The 23228-nt window shown below is 43.9% G+C and overlaps 1 protein-coding gene across 1 annotated transcript in view; it reads left to right on the top strand.

The window, feature by feature from the left end:
* Window positions 1-23228, top strand: part of TRAP1 (TNF receptor associated protein 1) — a 60531-nt gene that overhangs the window by 18954 nt on the left and 18349 nt on the right. Inside the window, exons 5-15 of the mRNA XM_068244193.1 lie at window positions 3968-4039; window positions 4135-4295; window positions 6402-6511; window positions 8069-8142; window positions 9993-10148; window positions 12311-12431; window positions 15100-15169; window positions 18517-18664; window positions 21896-22081; window positions 22195-22333; window positions 22821-22906. Of these exons, the coding sequence (XP_068100294.1) occupies window positions 3968-4039; window positions 4135-4295; window positions 6402-6511; window positions 8069-8142; window positions 9993-10148; window positions 12311-12431; window positions 15100-15169; window positions 18517-18664; window positions 21896-22081; window positions 22195-22333; window positions 22821-22906 (1323 nt within the window). The remainder of the gene's footprint in view (window positions 1-3967; window positions 4040-4134; window positions 4296-6401; window positions 6512-8068; window positions 8143-9992; window positions 10149-12310; window positions 12432-15099; window positions 15170-18516; window positions 18665-21895; window positions 22082-22194; window positions 22334-22820; window positions 22907-23228) is intronic.

Consider the following 23228-nt stretch of genomic DNA (forward strand, 5'->3'; position numbering starts at 1 on the left):
GAATATACACTCACCTAAAGGATTATTAGGAACACCTGTTCAATTTCTCATTAATGCAATTATCTAATCAACCAATCACATGGCAGTTGCTTCAATGCATTTAGGGGTGTGGTCCTGGTCAAGACAATCTCCTGAACTCTAAACTGAATGATAGAATGGGAAAGAAAGGTGAAGCAATTTTGAGCGTGGCATGGTTGTTGGTGCCAGATGGGCCGGTCTGAGTATTTCACAATCTGCTCAGTTACTGGGATTTTTCACGCACAACCATTTCTAGAGTTTACAAAGAATGGTGTGAAAAGGGAAAATGCCTTGTTGATGCTAGAGATCAGAGGAGAATGGGCCGGCTGATTCAAGCTGATAGAAGAGCAATGTTGACTGAAATAACCACTCGTTACAACCGAGGTATGCAGCAAAGCATTTGTGAAGCCACAACACGCACAACCTTGAGGCGGATGGGCTACAACAGCAGAAAACCCCACCGGGTACCACTCATCTCCACTACAAATAGGAAAAAGAGGCTACAATTTGCACAAGCTCACCAAAATTGGACAGTTTAAGACTGGAAAAATGTTGCCTGGTCTGATAAGTCTCAATAGTCAGAATTTGGCATAAACCGAATGAGAACATGGATCCATCATGCCTTGTTACCACTGTGCAGGCTGGTGGTGGTGGTGTAATGGTGTGGGGTATGTTTTCTTGGCACACTTTAGGCCCCTTAGTGCCAATTGGGCATCGTTTAAATGCCATGGGCTACCTGAGCATTGTTTCTGACCATGCCCACCCCTTCATGACCACCATGTACCCATCCTCTGATGGCTACTTCCAGCAGGATAATGCACCATGTCACAAAGCTCGAATCATTTCAAAATTGGTTTCATGAACATGACCATGAGTTCACTGTACTAAAATGGCCCCCACAGTCACCAAATCTCAACCCAATGGAACATCTTTGGGATGTGATGGAACGGGAGCTTCGTGCCCTGGATGTGCATCCCATAAATCTCCATCAACTTCAAGATGCTATCCTATCAATATGGGCCAACATTTCTAAAGAATGCTTACAGCACCTTGTTGAATCATTGCCACGGCAGTTCTGAAAGTGAAAGGGGGTCAAACACCGTATTAGTATGATGTTCCTAATAATCCTTTAGGTGAGTGTATTATAAATAAAAAGATCCCCCCCAGCATGCAACTGTTTTGCCAGACAAGGGCAATTAAAGGCCCAGTGCTCCTAAGGTATGTGATAACTCCAAACCATAACAGCAGAAAAAGTTTTGAATGCAGGATTAGCGTCTTTATCACTTGATACACTCAGACCAGTTGCTGTAAAAATTTGATTTTTATGATGACAATCCTGCTTTAACGTGAACCTGAGCCAGCCACAAATAAATATTGTAGATACAGTACTTAAAGCAGATCCGAGATGAAAAACTAACTATAACAAGTAACTTGTGTATATATGTTACCGAAAGTTTAGATAGTTTACACAGCAAATCTAGCTGCAAACAGCTTTAACAGAATATGATTGATTATTCCTGTGATACAATGACAGCAGCCATGTTGTTTGTAAACATTACACAGAGGCAGGCTTATCTGCATCTTGAGCAAAAAAACCTTCAATATAGCCACACTTAAAATGGGAAATGCTAAAAAGTTTCTTTTTTTTTTTTTTTTACTGTAGAAAAATCGCTAAAATCCGTGTACAGTGCAATACATATGTTATGTACAGGGGTTGGACAAAATAATGGAAACGCCTAACATTTTGGCATCATAATCTTTGAACATGTTTTAAGCAATCAAAACTTGACATGTTACATTTTTTTTGTTTATTATTCTTGTTATTTGATATGTTTAATTCAAATAATAGTTTTTTTTACAGATATTTAAACCAAAGTTGGTTATAATTCGTAAAAATGGCAGATCTCTCAGACTTTCAAAGAGGCCAAATTGTTGGTGCTCATATGGCAGGCGCTACTGTAACAGAAACTGCCCGAATGCTTGGCATTTCAAGAGGTACTGTCTCAAATGTATTGACTGCCTTTGAAAGAGAAGGAAAAACGTCCTCAGCAAAGCACAGTTGTGGCCGAAAGTCAAAGTTGTCCGAGAGACCGTCGGACTCTAAATCGAATTGTTAGAAAAGCTCACAAGACCCCGGCTCCTAAAATCACTGCAGAGCTGAATGAGCACCTACAAAACCCCGTTTCCACAAAAACTGTTTGTCGGGAGCTGCACAAATATGGATGCCACGGAAGAACTGCAATTAGATAGATAATGCGAGGAGAACACCAGCGCATACCACTAAGGCTGCATCTGAAATGACCACCAGCTCAGTGTGCAGCACCTATATAGACTCTCTGCACACTTCGCATTCAATTCAGATGCAAATCATATGCAAATCTGCTACTACTTATCATGCAAACAGGAAACTCAGGAGGAGGGGCTGGAAGCAGCTAACCTGACAGTTACATAGTTACAAAGTTAAGGAAAGGTGGGTGGGGGGAGGAGGGGGGGAAGGCTGCGCATAAACACATGTTGCAATTGATTGGTTAATCGCACAGGCATACACCGCCTCTACCAGACTGAAAAATGCATGCCCTGCATCCAAGACAAGTGCTAACATTTATAAAAATAGGAGGTACTTTAGCTTCCAATATGGTTTGCATGCAAAGTATATTATAATAGACACTTGCGCCACGGTGAGGCAAACCTCCGGGCAAGTGACCTAACCTAAATTTAAAACCTCGGGAGCAGCTAAGCAAGAAAATGTGTAACTTACATTTGGTAGAACAGCGAGGAGAACGCCAGCGCATACCACTAAGGCTGCATCTGAAATGACCACCAGCTCAGTGTGCAGCACCTAAATAGACTCTCTGCACACTTCGCATTCAATAAACCATTCAATTGCAACATGTGTTTAGGGATGCGCAGCCTCCCCCCCCCCCCCCCCCCCCCACCTTTCCTTAACTTTGTAACTTTGTAACTTTGTAACTATGTAACTGTCAGGTTAGCTGCTCCCAGCCCCTCCTCCTGAGTTTCCTGTTTGCATGATAAGTAGTAGCAGATTTGCATATGATTTGCAGCTGAATTGAATGCAAAGTGTGCAGAGAGTCTATTTAGGTGCTGCACAATGAGCTGGTGGTCATTTCAGATGCAGCCTTAGTGGTATGCGCTGGCGTTCTCCTCGCTGTTCTACCAAATGTAAGTTACACATTTTCTTGCTTAGCTGCTCCCGAGGTTTTAAATTTAGGTTAGGTCACTTGCCCGGAGGTCTGCCTCACCGTGGCGCAAGTGTCTAGTATAATATACTTTGCATGCAAACCATATTGGAAGCTAAAGTACCTCCTAGTTTAATAAATGTTAGCACTTGTCTTGGATGCAGGGCATGCATTTTTCAGTCTGGCAGAGGCGGTGTATGCCTGTGCGATTAACCATTCAATTGCAACATGTGTTTAGGGATGCGCAGCCTCCCCCCCCCCCCCCCCCCACCTTTTTTTAGATAGATAATGCCCCAATCCATACAGCTAGAATTGTTAAAGAATGGCACGAGGAACATTCTAATGAAATTGAGCATCTCATCTAGCCACCACAATCCCCAGACCACAACATTATTGAACATTTATGGTCGTTGTTAGATATTAAAGTAAGAAGTCAAATTCCGCCGCCATAGTCTCTAAAAGAACTGGAGGGTGTTTTAACTGAAGAATGAGCTAAAATTCCTTTGGAAATAATTCACAATTTGTATGAATCAATACCTCAGAGAATTGAGACTGTAATTGCCCGCAAAAGGTGGCCCTACACCATATTAAAATATATTTTGTTGATTTTCAAGGTGTTTCCAATATTTTGTCCAACCCCTGTAAGTAGAGCAAGTATTTATCTACTTATATGTGGCGTTTTTTCTGAGATAGTATGGCTGACAGCTCCTCTTTAAATGACATGGTCTGTTAATTGTACCTCCTTTTGGCAGGACACTGGCGTGGGGATGACAGAAGAAGAGCTGATCTCCAACCTGGGCACTATTGCTCGCTCTGGATCCAAGGTGAGAGGTTAATCAGTGGTGAACGCTCTGCATGTTGAATATACAGAACGTACATGTGAGGCTGCAGTGCTGTAAGGCACTCTTGTTTCTTTCAGGCGTTCCTGGATGCTCTGCAGAACCAGACTGACAGTTCTGGGAAGATCATCGGCCAGTTTGGTGTTGGCTTCTATTCGGCCTTCATGGTTGCAGATAACGTGGTTGTGTACTCGCAGTCTTCAGAGCCCGGCAGTGCTGGCTATCGCTGGACCTCTGATGGGTGGGTACAGCAGTGAACCTCGCAGTGTCATTACATGGAAATAGAATGCCACAAATTCCTTAGCGCTATGATTCCAGTGTGGGCGTCTTGTAGTCGCGGTGCTCATATAGTTACCAGCACACACAGACAGTGACCACCACCACAACAGAAATCAAGAACGAGTCTTTAGTTTTGTATCAAAACACACGAGAATCATTTTATTCCTAAACACACAGGTTAAAACCGATGAACAGTACTTATACTGAATAAATGAGATGATTATACTCACAAGGGTGGGTCGCCACAAAGGCAACGACTGGACAGGCTGGCGGGGAGAATTGTAACCTGACCCCGCTCAGGTTTAAAAAGTTGCTCTCTGTAGATAGGAGAAAATGGGGATACACCCCTCCACCAAGGGTGGACTAGATACTATTGAAATACGATAACAGGCGCCAAGCAGAATAAAATTAGTTAAAATTTTTAAAAAGGGGGAAGTGGGTGGACTCTCCTCCCTTCTGAAAAAAAGGGCCGGACAATGGACAGGTGGTAGAGGCGCTCTACCTGGTTCATGACCTGATTTTGCACCCTGCAAAAATCGTTTGCCTGAAGAAACGGAACTGTTACCCGTGAAACGCGTTGCACTTTTGGAGTTACTAATAAATGTTACTTTGGACTGTAAGTAACCTGTCCATTGTCCAGCCCTTTTTTTTTCAGAAGGGAGGTGAGTCCACCCACTTCCCCCTTTTTAACAATTTTAACTAATTTTATTCTGCTTGGTGCCTCTGTTGTCTTATTTCAATCCCCCTTTAAACAGCAGGGCTACAACAAAATAGCCACCGATGTCCGCAAATGCGGACGCTTGTAGCCATTTTCTTGTAGTCCTGCTGTAATAGACGATAAACTGACAACAAGGCAGGAAAGAAACAGAGTGAGGGACGTGGCGACACATACTGGGGGCTGCCGCGGGGCTTCCAGATGGGTGGTGGCAGGCCAGGCTCACTCTTCTCTTCCTGTTTCTGCCTGGCGCCGCCCCCACACTTCAGTCGCCTAAGGAAGCTACGTCACCCCTCGTCATAGGCGGGACGGCCCTGAATATTGGTACTCGTATTTTGGGAAAAAAGGAGGCCACCCCTCTAAGTACAAGATCAAAAACAAACAAAATACAAATTGAGGGTTTCACAGCCTAGTATTCTTATGCATAAAACATAACTTTTAATAGTAATGCCAATAAATAGTCATACAAGAGATAAAGCATAAAAAAAGTCCTTAATACACGTTGGTCATAATGCCAGTAGCCTATGCTATAACATGTATGACTATTGGCATTACTATTAAAAGTTATGTTTTATGCATAAGAATACTAGGCTGTGAAACCCTCAATTTGTATTTTGTTTTGTTTTTGGTTTGTTCTTTTCCCACTGCAAAGTGCACTGGGAAAACCGACCTGTACTGCTATTGTGGGTTGTTGTTTTTTTTTTGTTTTTTTTTTTATGTGCTTGCTATACGATTTTTTTTCTGTGCTATTAAAAAGTTCCATTACATTTTACTGCAATTGCATAAAATCGCATCAGGCTATCTTCAGACCATATGCCTTCCAAAAGAATCTTATTGAAATGCATGCAGTGGGAATAGGCCATTAGGCTGAGTGGGATCCATGCAGTGTGACTGGAGTAGGGCCCAGTGCACACCAAAACCGCTAGCAGATCCACAAAACCCTAGCGGTTTTGGGTGCGGATGACAGAGTTTAGTCCCAGTGCACACCGGGCGGATCTTGATGCGATCCGCCTCAGCATCCGCGTGGCTGATATATCTCTATGGGCTGGTGCACACCGGCGGTTTGAGGTTTTAAGCAAACCGAAACCGTGCAGCAAGAGGCACGTTTGCGGTTTGCTAAAAACCTTAAACCGTCGGTGTGCACCAGCCCATAGAGATACATTAGCCACGCGGATTTTCAGGCGGATTCGGCCGGTGGATCCGCCCGGTGTGCACTGGGCCTAGGAGTGGATGAAATAACATAGGTACGCACTTCATGCAAGTTGACATGATCATTTTGCTCCGCCCTTCTGCTCTTTTGTGCCAGTACTGTTAGATTTGCTCTTTAGTGATTTGTGGCCTCCTCATCCTCAGGTCCGGAGTGTTTGAGACTGCAGAAGCCAGTGGAGTGAGGCCAGGTACAAAGGTCGTCATCCACCTGAAGGACGATTGTAAGGAGTTTGCCAGTGAGGACAGAGTGAAAGGCAAGTTACCAAAGCATCCTTCTAGCAATCTCCCCTCTAATGATGAATTTAAAGTGGGAGGAATTCGGGGAAAGCCATTGCTGCTCTGCTTTCAAAAAAAATGCCAGTTGCTCGACTGTCCTACAGATATTAGTTTCTTCAATAGTGTGTGAATCAACACCTAAAACTAATATTCGGCTAGTGGGTTTAGACTTTAAGCCTCATACACATGCCTAATTTAAAGCGGCTGCTCTCATTGTATCACAGGAAGAAATAATCATATACTGTTGAAGCTGTTTGCAGCTAGATTTGCTGTGTAAACTATCTAAACTTTAGATAAGATATATAGACAAGTTACTTGTAGTTAGTTTTTCATCTCGGATCTGCTTTAACTGTCTTTCCCACAGCAAATCATCTTCATCTAGACAACAGGCTTACCTGACTGAGTAAACTCTTTAACCTCCTTAGCGGTATGGACGAGCTCAGCTCGTCTATTACTGCCGGAGGGTGCCGCTCAGGCGCCGCTGGGCCGATTTGCTTAATTTTTTTTTTTTTCAAACATGCAGCAAGCACTTCGCTAGCTGCACTTCGCTTGCTGCGTGTCTATTCTGATCGCCACCGCCCACTGCCAATGCGCCGCAACGCACCACTATGCGCCGCGATAGAGGCATCCTTCCCCCCCCCAGACCCCGTGCGCAGCCTGGCCAGTCAGTGCCAGGCAGTGCTGCGGGGTGGATCGGAACTCCGGATGACGTCACGACGCCGATGACGTCATTGCGATCGTCATGGCGACGGGGGAAGCCCTTAAGGAAATTCCGTTCAGAACGGGATTTCCTTACGTGGCTACATGCCGGCGGCGATCGGAAATACGCGCTGGACGCCGCAGGGAGGGGGGCATCATGCAGCTAGCGCTAGGCTAGCTACATGTCTTTAAATTAAAAAAAATTAACAAATTGCTGTGCCGCCACCCTGGCGCAGGTAATAGAACGCCAGGGTGGTTAAAGTGTTAGGGCAATTCAATTACCTTGTTCTGATCATAGTGTCCCTTATCTTATCCATATGAAGCTTTCTGTTATTTGCATGCTTAGAAAAGCTTGATAATGTAGCTAAGTAAAAAAACTTCCCACAATCCCGCTTGCACTGCACAATTCTTAAGTTAGGCAAAGGCACCCAGACCAGGTAAAAAGAAGAAAAAATTAGGGACATAGAGGGATCTATTTTTAGAACAAAAGGGGGGGGGGGGTAATTATATACTAGGGGCAATAACTTTTGGGCAATTTTTTATTTTTGAAATATACATCCCCCTTTAATTCTTCCCCCCCCCCCCCTCATTTTCTTCCCCCCCTTGTTTTCTACTACTAATACATAGAGGCAAGCAAGTCAGCAAGTATGTTGAAATATTGGTTTAGTTGAAATCCATCCCTCAGCAGTTACTAGTGGAAGGGGCTAGGTATACAGTGTGTGAGCAAATGTGCACAGTTTTTACTGTTCTCTACAGTAAAAGTTGGAGTTTCAGTTGAAACTGCTTGTTTCTTTGCTGCTTTCAAGTGATGTTTCTTCTCTTCTTAAACTTTGCAGACGTGGTAACCAAGTACAGCAACTTTGTCACCTTCCCTCTTTACCTGAATGGAAAGAGAATCAACACGTTACAGGTAGTAAATCAGAAGAATTTTATTTTGCCAAATACAAGGTGTTTGACTTTGCAGTTGCATTTATACTTACCTGGGGCTACCTTCAGCCCCCTTTAGACCAGTGGCTCCCTCGTCATTCTCCTAGGCTGCTCTGATTTTCCGCTTGCAAGCCCGATCTCTTCTTCCAGTCGCCGCAAGTCCTGCTGTGCTGGGCTGGTGGCGCGCACAACCATCATGCTCCTGTGCAGAACATGCCAGGGAATGGGAGTGCAATCGGGCATGCTCAGCCAGGCCACACATGCACAATTCAGCACAATTGAGCCGACTGAAAGAATAGACCAGGCTGGCCAGTGGACAATCGGAGAGGCCCAGGAGAATGACAAGGGAGCCAATGGCCTACAGGAGGCTGAAGGAAGACGAAGGTAAGTATAAATGCTTTAATAATTTTCGGCTCAGATGCACTTTAACGGACACAGACAATATGATATAAGGACAGTATAAGATATTAGTGTATATGTAAAAATATCAGAAAACAGGATGTAGTTCATACCCCTTGCTTCTGCACCAGTTTAATTGCAGTATTGGGCTGCGTGGTACTGAATACTCCACAAGTCTGTGTGAATTCTGTCCATGCTTTTTAATCTGAAAACGTACTATATTGAATGAACTGTCAGAAGTCAGAATACCCTACGGGGTACTTGTACCACGTTCTGAGAATTGGGGATACAGGCTACCGCACACAGCTGCTGTTTGCACACAGTATTGTTAAACAGGCTGATTAGTCACCAACCAGCCAGGAAACTTCCAATTCGCAAAAGTATTGTATGCGTAGTAACCATGACCACCACACTATGCCGCTGCCCACATGGACTTCCCGGTCCATGCATTTTTACAACTTTCAGTTACTATATAGGATGAGTGAAATAAGACTGGTAAAAATTCTCATAAAGAGGACCTGTTAGCCATACTATCTCAGAAAAAAACACATGTAATTAGATAAATACTTGCTCTGCTTAAAGTGAACCAGAGACGAAGCGCCCTCATGTATTTTACCATATATATCAGTGGGAACATTAGATAAAACCCCTACCCTGCTCTGTTTTATTCTTCACTGCTCAGCCTGCTTGTTATCAGCCCTGATAAAATCCCAGACTGACCATTCAGTCTGGCTTTACTCAGGAATCATTTTAGCCGAGTCATAGCAGAGCCAGAAGGGGGCTTGAAAAGACATCAGAGAAGACAGACTCAGCTATAATGATTGCTGAACAAAGCCAGACTGACTGCTCAGTCAGGGATTTTATCAGAGCTGATAAGAAGCAGGTTGAGCAGTGAAGAATGAAACGGAGAGCAGGGTAGGTGTTTTCTCTTTTGTCCCCACTGACATATATGGTAAAATACATGAGGGTGCTTCGTCTCTGGTTCACTTTAACATTTGTATTGCACTGTCCACGTTTTGATTTTAGTGATTTTTCTACAGTCTCACTATAGAAAATGCATTGTCTCAGCATGATAAATATTGGCCAATCAGAGAGGAACAGAGGTGTGGGAGGGGAAAACATGAGGGAAAGAGGCTTCAGATAAGTCAGGTAAACTGGGGAATGATCATGTATCAACAAGAAAAGTAATAGTGATTTTAACTTTTGGATTGCCTGATTAGCATCCTTATTACTTGTTTACCAGATAAAATGAAGTGATTTTTTATTTTATGCCAGACAGTTACACTTTAATATAAAAGATTAGAGTTGCCAGGTTGTCATGGTGATATCTCAGCTTGCCGGTCCACGCATACTTCTGTGGATCAGTATTATAGATGACCACTGACAGTTGCCTCGTGTCTTACGTCTGCCACGTTTGCCTCCGTGCTGCTGCAGGCCCTGTGGATGATGGATCCCAAGGATATTGGAGAATTCCAACATGAAGAATTCTACAGATACATCGCCCAGGCCTACGACAAACCTCGCTACATGCTGCACTACAAGACAGATGCTCCTCTCAATATCCGCAGCATTTTCTATGTGCCGGAGATGGTGAGTCCTCTGTGAAACACTGACATTAGTATTTAGTAGCTGATAATGACCACCTTTGTTCAGCGTGACAGTGAATACTACTAACGTTCTTCCAGACTGATCATCATCAGAGGACACAAGTTGTCCTGCGTTTCTGGACAGGATTTTTTTTTATTGAAGCCCAGCTAATCCTAGAATTGTACAAAACAAGTTCTGAAAGCAGAATTGAACTTTTTGAAATTGAAAAAAATCCATTGTGAAGGTGTTTGTTAGTACTTAAAGAGACTCAGAGATGAATTAAGGAAATAGATTTATACATACCTGGGGCTTCCACCAGCCCCATCCACATGGATCGCTCCCACGTCGCTGTCCTCCGCTGCCCGCAGCTTCGGTACAGGGTCCTGTCACTTCAGCCAGTCGCGGCCACTTTTACACATGCGCAGTGATTCCCTCCATCTCTCCGACGCCTGCCTACGCATGCGCCTGCGCAGTACAGAAGGAGCGCACTGTACTTGCGTCGACTGGCCCAGACTGACGAAGTTACAGGACCCGGTACCGGCAATAGAGAAGGAGGACGGTGATGTGGGAGCGTATGGGGCTGGAGGAAACCCCAGGTATGTATAAAACTATTATCTTAATTCATCTCTTAGTCTCCTTAAAGGACCACTATTACGAAAATCATAACATTTAAAATACTTGTAAACACATAAAAATACGTACATTTTTCTTCCAGAGTAAAATGAGCCATAAATTACTTTTCTCCTATGTTGCTGTCACTTTAGTCGATAGTACAAATCTGACAGAACCGACAGGTTTTGGACTAGCCCATCTCCTCATGGGAGGTGTTCTCATGGTTTTCTTTATTTTCAAAAGCACTTAGTGAATGGCAGTTGTTCTGTCCACCTGCCAAAAAATCATGCAGCAAGCAGGGAGACTGGTCAGCATCTTTGTATAAATCCTTTTCAGGGATTGTCTTTATGAAGAATAAAGGTCATGCTGAGAATCCCCCATGAAGAGATGTACTAGTCTAAAACCTGTCCGTAATGTCATATTTCTACTTCCTACTGTAAGTGACAGCAACATAGGAGAAAAGTAATTTATGGCTCATTTTATTCTGGAGGAAACGTACTTCTTATTTGTTTGTGTTCACATGTATTTTACATTTTACAATTTTCACGATAGTGGTCCTTTAAAGGAGTCATCAGGCAAACTATAGTAAAATGAGTAGTACTTACCGGGGGCTTCCTCCATCTCCAAGCTCCCAGGATGTCCCTCCCCGCAGCTCTGCCCGCAGCCGTTCGCTGCAGGTCCATCCTGGACCTCCAGGTCACTCTGTACTGAGCCTGCGTGAGCGGCGCTGTCAATCACCGCCACGTGGGCCAGAGCGGACTGCGGGAATCGATCCGGAGGGGCGCGGCAGGAGTCGATCTGGCGGCTAATCGAGCCACCGGATCTGACCGTGTATTCCCAGCATAACACTGCAGGGTGGCCCCTTTAGTGGCTGCAGCTCTTGAGCGCTTTGAGTCCGACAGGAGAAAGGAGCTATACAATTGTTCAGATTATTATTTTTGCCATACTTTTCCCAACTTCAAAGAACATTTGCAATGAGAGTAAATTACCTTCTCAAATTGAATATCTTAAAAAATCAGGGACTTCCAGTGTGTTATTTGTGGCTGATCTGAAGAGAACCATTTACATACAATAGTCTTCCTAGTCAGGAATAGTGATTCATGTATAACTATTTAGTAGTGGTGTTGACCATCTATCTCTTCCATCAAGAAGAACAGGCAAAACCTCACATACAAAGACAGCGGGCGTTTTCCAACAGTAGTTAGAATATGTATCCCCTGCCACCAAAATTCCTCCATCACTGGGCATGCCCAGATCAAGAAATCGGCACCCGTATGTTTACATTTAGGACATTCATCTGTATCTGTGAGCTGTTTAGCAAACATAGAAACAGGAGACCAATATGACTGATGTATAATATATCATTTGTCTTGCTGCATAATTAGTTTTATGCTCTGTTTAAAAAAAAAAAAAACATTTGATTTGTTTTTTGCCCCTAGAACTCAATGACACAGTCTTTGCATGTCTCAGCTAAAATATATGAACTGTTGACCTGTTTTTATCTATCCCGTGCACTCAGAAGCTTGGTAAAATTAAGACTTGTTTCCCTACAGAAACCTTCCATGTTTGATGTGAGTCGGGAGTTGGGATCCAGTGTTGCCCTGTACAGCAGAAAAGTCCTAATCCAGACCAAAGCCGCAGACATACTACCCAAGTGGCTGCGCTTCCTGCGAGGTGAGAAAAATAACATGCCTCTGCCTCATGCGTGTAGCTGCAGCGGTTCTCATCTTCACACTGGTGAATATACGGTGCTCATCCTGGCTTTACATGGGCAACCTAGACCGCGGATGCTGAAGATGTCATCCTTTCTAAATTCTTCTTGAAATCTACCCATAGACATCACAAGAGGGTGGAATAAAAGATATAAAGTGTGAAATGTCTTGGGATGCTAGAATATTACTTCTTGCTGCATACAATAGATGCCACCTGTAGGAAACAGCTGTGGAGGGCATCGGTGTACTGTCATCTTGCCTAGAAAGAACAATTAGGAGAGCATAAAGTTGTAGCTAGAGTGGAGGCACAATTTAAAGGCTACCCGAGGTGACATGTGACATGATGATAGACATGTGTATGTACAGTGCCTAGCACACAAATAACTAGGCCGTGTTCCTTTTTTCTTTCTCTGCCTGAAATAGTTAAATATCAGGTATGTAAGTGGCTGACTCAGTCCTGACTCAGACAGGAAGTGACTACAGTGTGACCCTCACTGATTAGAAATTCCAACTATAAAACCCTTTCCGAGCAGAAATTTTTATAAAACACTTTCCGAGCAGAAATTGGCTTCTGAGCGCAGGAAAGAGATAAAAAGGTTCCATAGTTCATAGATTGTCGCTCTAGCATACTTCAATGAATGTGTCACTGAGCAAAAACAGTAAAACAGTTAAAACTTAAAAAGTAGATTTAACATGAAATAAAACTGTGGTATATCTTAAAAAGTAATGTTAGTTTATTTTCGCCTCCGGTGTCCTTTAAGATGCACATTTTGCATTTTTCAGGAAATACTTTCAGTAGTAAATAAAATTGGCCGCCCTCCTGTGTTTTATAGTAGACCTTTTTTGGCATAGTTCTATTTCCCTTATATTAACATGGAGGGACATTCTTGCCGATTTTGAAACTAGAGTCTGTTTTGCCAAGAGGTGCATTCCCAGACATATTTCCTTTTCTCTCCCCCAACACATAATGCTGATTCAAAAAGCTGCTCATACACTATGCAATTTGGCTCTACTAACTTTGTATCACTCTATCAGCATCTAATGCTGGGAATACACGGGTCGCTCCGGCAGCCGATTAGCCGCCGGATCGACCCCAGCCGCGTCCCCGCTCGTCTGCGTGGATCGCTTCCCACTCGTCCCCGCCGGCGCTTCCTTATCAGCGCTCGATTCCCTGCCATTGTCCGTTGGCGAGGATCGAGCGGGCGGCAGTCAAGCGACATGATCGGGCCAGCTGAATATTATCAGCTGGCCGGATCAGCTGGTCGATACACGGTACAGAAACGTACCGTGTATCCCCAGCATAAGACCAACAGATTTTTTTTTTCTTGGCCATGTCCTCTGGTTCGTCCTAACCTACATAAAACCCCCTACTACTACCACCACCACCACAAATATGTTAAAGGGAACCCTAGTTTAAAAAAAAAAAAAAAAAAAAAAATAAAATGTTAGAAATGTAACACAGCAGAGGAAAGCCTCTGGATTGCCCAGAGGCTTACCTCTACCCTCCAGGAGCACACCATTGCTGCACAGGGTCCCACCGAACACATCTGACAAGAGGTTGTCAAATATGGTCTTGTGGCTGCGCTTCCCAGCATGAATGAGCGTGACTGTGCTGTGTCTGCGCTACTACGGCTGTGCCTGTGCAGGAAGGTGAAGCACTCGTCCAGGAGTGGCTCTGTGCTCCTGTACAGGTGCAGCTCTATTCATGCAGGCACAGTACTGCCATTCTTTTTTTTGTTTTTTTTTTTTAACTTGGGGGGGGGGGGGAGTTTTTTTTGTTTGTTTTTTTTAACTCAGGTTTGCTTTTAAGTGGATCTGAGATAAACTTTTACTCCTTGCATAATTGTGTTCCTTTCATATAGTTTATAGGGCATTCCTCAAGCCAAATACTTATTTTTTGTTTTAATACCCCAATTCCCTATGAACTAAACAAGCCTCACCCACAGCTTCTCTAGTGCCTTGGCACTCTGACTCCTGTAGAAACAGCGTATGGGAGCTCAGTCTGAGCAGGAGGAGGAGGAGAAGGTTACTAGCCAGAGATTTCAGAGGCAGAGGGGAGTGAAGTTTTCTCAGGTTGAGGGCTGGAGATACAGATCAGCTTGCCTGTGTGTAATGACAAGCAGAACATGGCTGCTCTCACTGTATCACAGGAAGAAATAGTTATATACTGTTGAAGCTGTTTGCAGTTAGATTGGTTGTGTAAACTAACTAAACTTTAGATAAGCTATATAGACAAGTTACTTGTTATAGTTAGTTTTGCATCTCTGAGCTGCTTTAAAGTAAATGAAAAATATTTACAACTCCCGAATAAAGGTTTAGAAGTGATATCGTGTGGTTGCTTTAACTACTGTAACTGGGCAGCTACGTCATTGTAGCGGCCCGGACTTCCGCAGTGCATTCATGGGAAAAAAGCATGCGGGATACATGCTGCCACATCCTCACTGTCGTTTAAGCCAGCAGAAGGGGCATGAAGACAGTCGGTCACTATCTTTAAAGAGGATTTGATGTGCTGCAATGGGGTGGTTCTAAATACAAAACTTGTCAAACAAGCTGCAGGTGGAGCTCTAAAAATCTGAACATGCCTAACTGCAGTATTTCTTATTTACCTTATTTACCCTTTATCTATACAGGAGTTGTGGACAGCGAAGATATACCCCTGAATCTGAGCCGGGAGCTTCTGCAGGAGAGCGCCCTCATCAGGTGAGAGGCGATTACACATTTCCTGCTGACTTTAGTCAGAGCATTTAATCTGCATGCTTTTTCAATTTGCATTATTAAAGGAAATAAATATGTCATCCTCAATGTCCATCCCACCTCAGGTTTCCTTTAACATCTCTCAATGGCAATGGCAAAATCGCTCACACAATGGCAAAACCCTGGCCTCAGCGATTGCGTTTTTAGATGTGAATAAAGCCTTAAAGTAACACGAAACATCAGTGGGTAGTGGGATCGGCTCAGAGAGGAAATATTGAAGTATATAGAGGAATTGTGTATGCAGTTTAATGAATATCCCTATAAGGGGTAGTTCACACTCGGCGCTTGGAGCGCCGCTTTCCCCTGATCGCGTTCGACTCTGCGATTTGCGGGCAAAATCTCGTGATTCAGCTTGTGATTCACATTCAATAGATCAAGAATCACAGTGCAATCGCCCCTGAAACGCTGCATGCAGCGCATTTGCGACTGATTGAAATTGCAAAAGCTGCAGTGTGAATGTATCCATAGGGATACATTAGTAGCAGCGCTTTGCTGGTCGCCGGCTGAAAAATCAAGTGTCAACCAGCCCTAAGCCTTCTCACAGTAGGTCCGCTACTGGTTTGCTTCTCTGAGTAATTGGCAGCGGACCATTAGACATGCAGATTGCACTCCATGCATTTGCTATGGGGAAACATGGAGCTGTTCACCTTGTCTGGGAGTGTCTGTTGCATTTTTCTCAATGCTCGGACACAGACTGCTTTGCTTTCCAACCCATGCACCTGCTCCCAGATGCAGCAGACATTGCATCTGACCTCTGGAGTGGTACAGTGTATCCGCACTACACAATGGTGTGGTCCAAGACTGACTGCAACCAGTCTTATTCATTTATATACAAGTATATTGTTAGTTATCTTTCATATACTGTACATTAGTAGGTTGATTTTCTTTTATACACCTCCTGTTTATATGGTATAAAAATAAATATTTGCAAATGACATTTGCATGAGGGCAGTGGGTTTCCAGATACTTTCATTTGGGTTGCTAAATGCCAGACGGGACTCAGCTGGTCACATTTCTGTAAAGATGGAATACAATAGAATCCCTTATAGTAATAATCTCCAAGGGACTGGGCCAAATCATTTATTACCATATATACTCGAATACAAGTCTCGACCCCAATATTTGACCCAATTAAGCTGGAATTTTTTATTGACTCAAGTATAAGTCTACTCAGCAAAGTTAATGGCTGCTCTTGGGGACTAGGAGGGATTAATGACTGCACTGCATACAGTATTGCAGCCATTAACCCCTAGTGTCCCTTAAAGAGGTTTAAAACCCTTGACATAATTAATAAAAACATGTTTTCCTACTTTTTATATACGGTTATCACATATGCATTTGTGCATAAGTATTATTATTCATTTAGAAATTATAGGTTCCCAAAAGTAAAGGTTTTTTTTTTTTGCTTTGTGAGCTGACTTTGCATTTTATTAATAACTGGTTTTATTCATTATGTATTGAAGGCAGACATGCTTTCAGCGTCTCTCTGTCTCCAGCTGCTTCTGCACAGTCAGAGAATGTGTCACATTCCTCACTTGATACATTTAAGTAAACACAAGATAACATTATCTACAACTTCAGATGCGTCTAGATTTCATTGCTCTGAACTTTTAAGCTCTGTGTGTAACCCTTCCAATGCTGGTCTAGTAAAAAAAAATGGTGGTTGCATATAATACGCTGTAAATAGTTTTTTTACAGCAAAGAAGAAATGCTGGGTTATATTCCGCTTTAAGTGCAGCCAATAACTCCTCCAGGCCCCCAAGTGCAGCAATTATTCACTCTTTTTTTTTTTTTTTTTTTTTTTTTTTTTGCAGGCCAGTATTCTCTTCACGATCCCCCCCCCCCCTCCCCCTTGTTGATTGTTGTGGACTTTCAGACCTGTGCTTTCTTAGCATTACCTTTATCAAGAAAGTGTCAATTGCTGCAAATGGGAATGTCACTAATAGAACACACATTACTCAGTGTGCGCAGTGTTGCCCTTGACTCGTGTATAAGTTGAGCCCTATTCTTTGATTTAGTGAGTCAGACCTAAATTTCTAGACTTATACTCGAGTATATACAGTATACCAGTAATTGGCATACTCAAGTGCATACAGTATAACATAGTACTGGATCTTAATTCTGTCAATAATTGGAAATCAATTTTCTTTTTCAATGCTTCAGCAAGTGAGCGCAGACAGCATCTAAGCTAGATCAACATGCACAGTACTCAATATGCAGGGATTTGCATGCAACAATCACGCAACAGCTTACACAGGAAGCATAGGTCTTACAGGACTCGAGAGGCTAAATAAATCTCTTTACTTACCCGGGGCTTCTTCCAGGCCCTAGAAGTCCTTTGGGTCTTTCCGCACAGCTGTGGTTCTCCCTGGTGTCCCTCTTGCTGCCTGTAAGTATGGCCGACCCATCAGAGGGGCGGCACCTCGGCGCATGCGCACACGTCCATATCACCAGGCATGTACTGCCTGTGCAGTACACATCCGATGACGTGGGTGCGTTCCTGTGCGGATGCCCGCATGCGCCCGTGCAGAGGTGCTTACCCGCTGATGGGCCGGCCATACTTACAGGCAGCAAGAGGGACACCAGGGAGAACCAGAGCTGTGGGGAAAGACCCAAAGGACTTCTAGGGTCTGGAAGAAGCCCCAGGTGAGTAAAGAGAGATTTATTTATTCGCCTCTAGAGTCCTTTAACAGTTAATGTAGGTACAGTACTTGTACTGTGCTCCTCTGTCCACATTTCTGTGCAGCCAGGATGATGCTGTAGCATTGCAGCCATGCACAAGACAGTCACAGATGACAGGCAATTCCCTCAGTAATCAGGCAGAATATTACACAGGAAGCATAGGTCTCACTGGCTGGTGCTTTAGAGGTATCTCCGCAGGCCCAGAGTATTGTGCAGATAACAAGCAGGATACAAATGGCTGCCCGCCCACCCACTGACCATGGCTCATGGGTCTCCAACTGACATATGATGCATGTGCCCGCCTACTTTCCTCTATAGCCAGATACCGAATACCGCAGGTGCCAAAAACAGGTCCACTAAAAGTTCTAATATATCTGGGTTTACAAGACCAGTTGGTACTTACATTGGCACTTGGCGGGGTCCTGGACATTTAGTTCACTATACTCGAAGTTCTACTACATATGAGTTTACTATAACGAGATAACGCTGTATGAGGAACTTGGATTAGGGAACAGGCAGAAGTTGAAGAAAACTGAGGTGGAGGGGAAGGTATCGAGGTGAGAAGACCATCTATAATTATGCATTCTGATAAAATAATCATTCCTTGTCAGGAAACTGCGTGACGTCCTTCAGAAACGGCTGATAAAGTTCTTCCTAGACCAGGGCAAGAAGGATCCAGAGAAGTACAACAAGTTCTTTGAGGATTATGGTCTGTTTATCCGTGAGGGGATTGTCACCTCCCATGAGCAGGATGTCAAGGTGCGGATGTTCACACACAATGGTGTCCATAACGTCAGTGTGCATAATGCTGGGAATACACAATGCGTTTTTACGGTCGATTTTTACTTCGTTTTTCTGCTCGATTTCCTGCTCGACTCATCTTTCCTTATCTATTTCCATTCACTTATATGAGAAATCGATCAGAAACACGATCGAAAATAAGATTGGACATGTCGTAAATTATCGAACCATCTGCCGAAAAACGTATGGTGTATTCCCAGCATGAGTCACAGTACCAACTGGTGTGCTCACTTAAGTTTTCCACTTTGTAGTATACAGTAATTAGAGATGATCAAATGAATTGCACGTTTCTCCAGCTGGATGCAAATATGGTTGCAGTTTGTATCGAGATTGGAAATGGACCAATCAAATGTGGGTTTTGATTGTTTGTTTAACCACTTAAGCCCAACTGGACAAACATTCTCATCTGTTGGGCTGCACGTACTCCCACGGGCCGCGCGCTCCCGTAGGGGCTCCCGTGCACGCTCCCGCAGCCGGCCGTTAGCCCAGCAATCAATGAAAGGGCTTATAGAACCCTTTCATTGATCGAAGCCCCCCGCAGAAAAGCAGACAGCGTCTCATCAGATGCTGCGGTTTTTCTGAGTTTCAAAAAGTTTCCAGTCTTCATTTTTCGCAGGATCACGCTTTCAGGACTTTTTCACTGTGGCCATCTTGTGGTCAGATAGTAAAAGTACACACACATTCATTTTTTTAATAAATAATTTTTTTTTTACTTTTAAAATTAGCGGTTTACCTCCCACAACAAAAATTACCCACATACAATTTTTAATACAAAAAAAAAAAAATTACAATTAAAAAAAACAGTTACCTAAGGGTCTGAACTTTTTAAATATGCATGTCAAAGGAGTATATTATTATAATTTTGTAAATTATGGGCTTGTAAATGGTGATGGACGCAAATTGAAAAAATGCACCTTTATATCCAAATAAAATATCGGCGCCATACATTGTGATAGGGACATAATTTAAATGGTGTAATAAGCAGGACAAATGGGCAAATAAAATACATGGGTTTTAATTACGGTAGCATGTATTAATTTCAAACTATAATGGCCAAAAACTGAGAAATAATTATTTTTTTTCCATTTCTTTCTTAATATTCCTGATGAAATGGATTTAGAATAAAATAATTCTTAGCAAAATGTACCACCCAAAGAAAGCCTAATTGGTGGCGGAAAAAAACAAGATCTAGACCAATTCATTGTGGTGAGCAGTGATAAAGTTATTGAAAAATGAATGGGAGGTGAAAGTTGCTCAGATGCAAAAAATAACCAACCCTTCAGGCTTAAAGGGAAGGTTCAGGCTGAGGGGAAAAAAAATTAAAATCAAAATCCGCTTACCTGGGGCTTCCTCCAGCCCATGGCAGGCAGCATGTGCCCTCGGCGCTGCTCCGCATGCTCCCGGTGGCCGACCTGGCCATGTCGGGCTTCTTCTGCGCTCCAATCTGCGTTTCACGTGGGCGCGATGACGTCATCGGACGTCCTCCGGGCTGTACTGCACAGGCTCAGTAGTTCTGAGCCTGCGCAGTACAGCCCAGAGGAGGTCCGATGACGTCATCGCACCCGCGTGAAACGCAGATTGGAGCGCAGAAGAAGCCCGACCTGGCCGCCGGCCTGGCCAGGTCGAGTCGGCCACCGGAGACCACCAGGAGTCTGCGGAGCGGCGCCGAGGGCACATCCTGCCTGCCACGGGCTAGAGGAAGCCCCAGGTAAGTGGATTTTGATTTTAATTTTTTTTCCCCTCAGCCTGAACCTTCCCTTTAAGTGGTTAAATCTGCACCCATCTGCTTTTGGAAGCGCCACTAATGTGCGATCACAGGGATATCGGAAAGTGCATAAGCGGCACTGTCTGATGTTTCCATACATGGATTGTGATTCACAGCGGAATAGCAACGAATGGCTGTATGCATTTTGGTGATTGTGCAGCGATCCCATTCATTATAAATGAGATCGCAAGCACATCTGGGAGAATTGCAATGCAGAGCCCTGCATCACCACGGCCACCTGAGTTGCACGCAGAGTGAGAGTGGATACGAGGCCTAACTGATAATACAGATATTGCAATTTCCCCCCCCAATCTATGCGCCAGTATATACAGTAGTCTTGTTACAGCTTTCCACCTAGGAGGATCTATAGTATAATGGCCATAAGAGCCCAGGTGGTGGAGATCTTACAGTTCACAAAGGAAGTGGTATTTCCTCCATCACAATTGCTGAACTGCTTTAAAGGGGAACTGGAGTGAGAGTGATATGGTGGCTGCCATATTTATCTCCTTTTAAACATTACCAGTTGCCTGACGGTCCTGCTGATCTATTTGGCTACAATTCTGTCTGAGTCACACCAGAAACAAGCATGCAGCTAATCTTGTCAGATCTGACAATGTCAGAAACACCTGATTTGCTGCATGCTTGTTCAGGGTCTATGGCTAAAAGTATTAGAAGCAAAGGATCAGCAGGACAGCCAGGCAACTCGGAGCAGTGCTTTTCAGCGCTGCTAGCTTTGGGCGCAGCCAGCGCCGCCATAGACTGTAATAGGAATCAGTCTATAGCGGCGCTCAGTGAGGAAGGTCGGCTCCGTCAGAAGACGGAGCCGAAGTTGTTTAAAAAACACAATAATTCGGCCTCCAGCGATCGCTGGAAGCCGAATTATTTCATTCCCCCACTATCCATGTCGGCCTGGAGGGGGAATAGTAATTAAAACGTCCCGGACTTGTGCAGAAGCAGGACCAGCCATTTAACAGCTGGATCCTGCGCCCAAGTCTACCAGCGCCGTATTCAAATGTACGCAGGCAACTGGTACTGCTTAAAGGTAAATATGGCAGCTACCACATCTCTCTCACTTCAGTTACATGAGGAAAAAAAAATGCTGATCTACCTACCTGGATTTTGCATTTATCTATGAACATGAAGCGATTGTGCTTCATGTTCATAGATAAATGCAAAATCACAATCGCATAACAAAATTAATGAAAAATCGCAATCGCTTGCGTTTTTTCTTTTTGCGATTGCTAGTGGAAAAAGGTCCTTAGACTGTACTAGAGACATAAGACATTGACTAGGTCTCTAGTAGGGATTAGATTGCAGTGCTGAGCTAGGCAGCATTAATCCTGCTGTTCATTTTATATACTGTGGTTCAGTAGAGTTTTAAATAGACAGCAAACTGTAATACGTTGTACTTTACTGACTGACAGGAGGATATTGGGAAGCTGCTGCGATTTGAGTCCTCCGCTTTGCCTGCTGGTCAGCTGACTAGCCTGATGGACTACAGCAGCCGTATGCAAGCAGGAACCCGCAACATCCACTACCTGTGTGCCCCTAACCGCCACCTCGCCGAGCACAGTCCCTACTATGAGGCCATGAAGAAGAAGAACACTGAGGTGAGGAGCCTGGAGTCAGCCCATCTGTTCATCTCTCTACCAAATATATCCCTGTTCAGTCTCTGCTGCTACTTCTCCTTCACCTCATTGTGTGTCTGTCTCTATTCTCTCAGGTTTTGTTCTGCTTTGAGCAGTTTGATGAACTCACTCTTCTGCACCTCAGAGAGTTTGATAAGAAGAAACTCATCTCGGTAGAGACCGACATTGTGGTGGATCACTACAAGGAGGAAACATTTGAGGACAGTAGACCAGGTATCCCACCACGCCTATACTTAGAGTAATAAGCTGTTTTGGTGTCTCATTCTTTGCTAACAAAAAAAAATGTATATAACTTTCATTAGGAACAATTTTTCGGGCGTTTCTATCATGCAATCTTTTTAGGAAAAAATTGTGCCTCACAGGAGCACTTTAAGAGACTGGTGTAATTTGTATCATAAACCATGCATTGTTGAACAGAGGCGGCAAAATAGAATAAAACTGTTTAAAAGAGGGGAGTTCGGTGGACTTAGCTCCCTTGTCAACAGACATAAATCCGTTATTTATGTATAAAAAAATAACATAAGATACTCCACTTTGCAATGCGTTTCGCAGGTACAGTACTGCTTCATCAGGCACATTACGGAGAAAAACTAGTGTAGGTTTGGTATATAGCCAAGCGCCTCTGTGAATAAACCAGATGATAATGCATGCTGGGTTGTAACTGGTCCCATTTTTGACTCTTCTTTTATTTACCCTTTAGAATCTGACAAACTGTCTGAAAAGGAAGCAGAAGATCTGATGGCCTGGATGAGGAATGGGTTGGGAACACAAGTGGCCAATATTAAGGTAAGAAGTAGCATAATCGTACACATTTGGCACTTGCAGAGGAGTGTGTAAGGCTGGGTTCTTGCATGAGCCAGACCTCCGAAAGGCCATCAGGAGTGGAAAGTGTATTGTCTACTCCAGGGCTGCCCAATAGGTCGATCGCGATCTACCGGTAGATCGCGACCGCCTGATTGGTAGATCGCGGCCTCCTGGCCGCATCCCATTGAATTTTGTGGCCAGCAGCTGTAGAACGCGGCCGCTTGGCCTGATTTGTTCAGGAGAGGAGAGAGGCGCGGCTGAGAGGCCAGGGCGGCAGTGTCATGGCTGGGGGCGGCGCTGGCAA

This window comes from Hyperolius riggenbachi, chromosome 7, assembly GCF_040937935.1.
Source record: "Hyperolius riggenbachi isolate aHypRig1 chromosome 7, aHypRig1.pri, whole genome shotgun sequence".
Taxonomy (NCBI): domain Eukaryota; kingdom Metazoa; phylum Chordata; class Amphibia; order Anura; family Hyperoliidae; genus Hyperolius; species Hyperolius riggenbachi.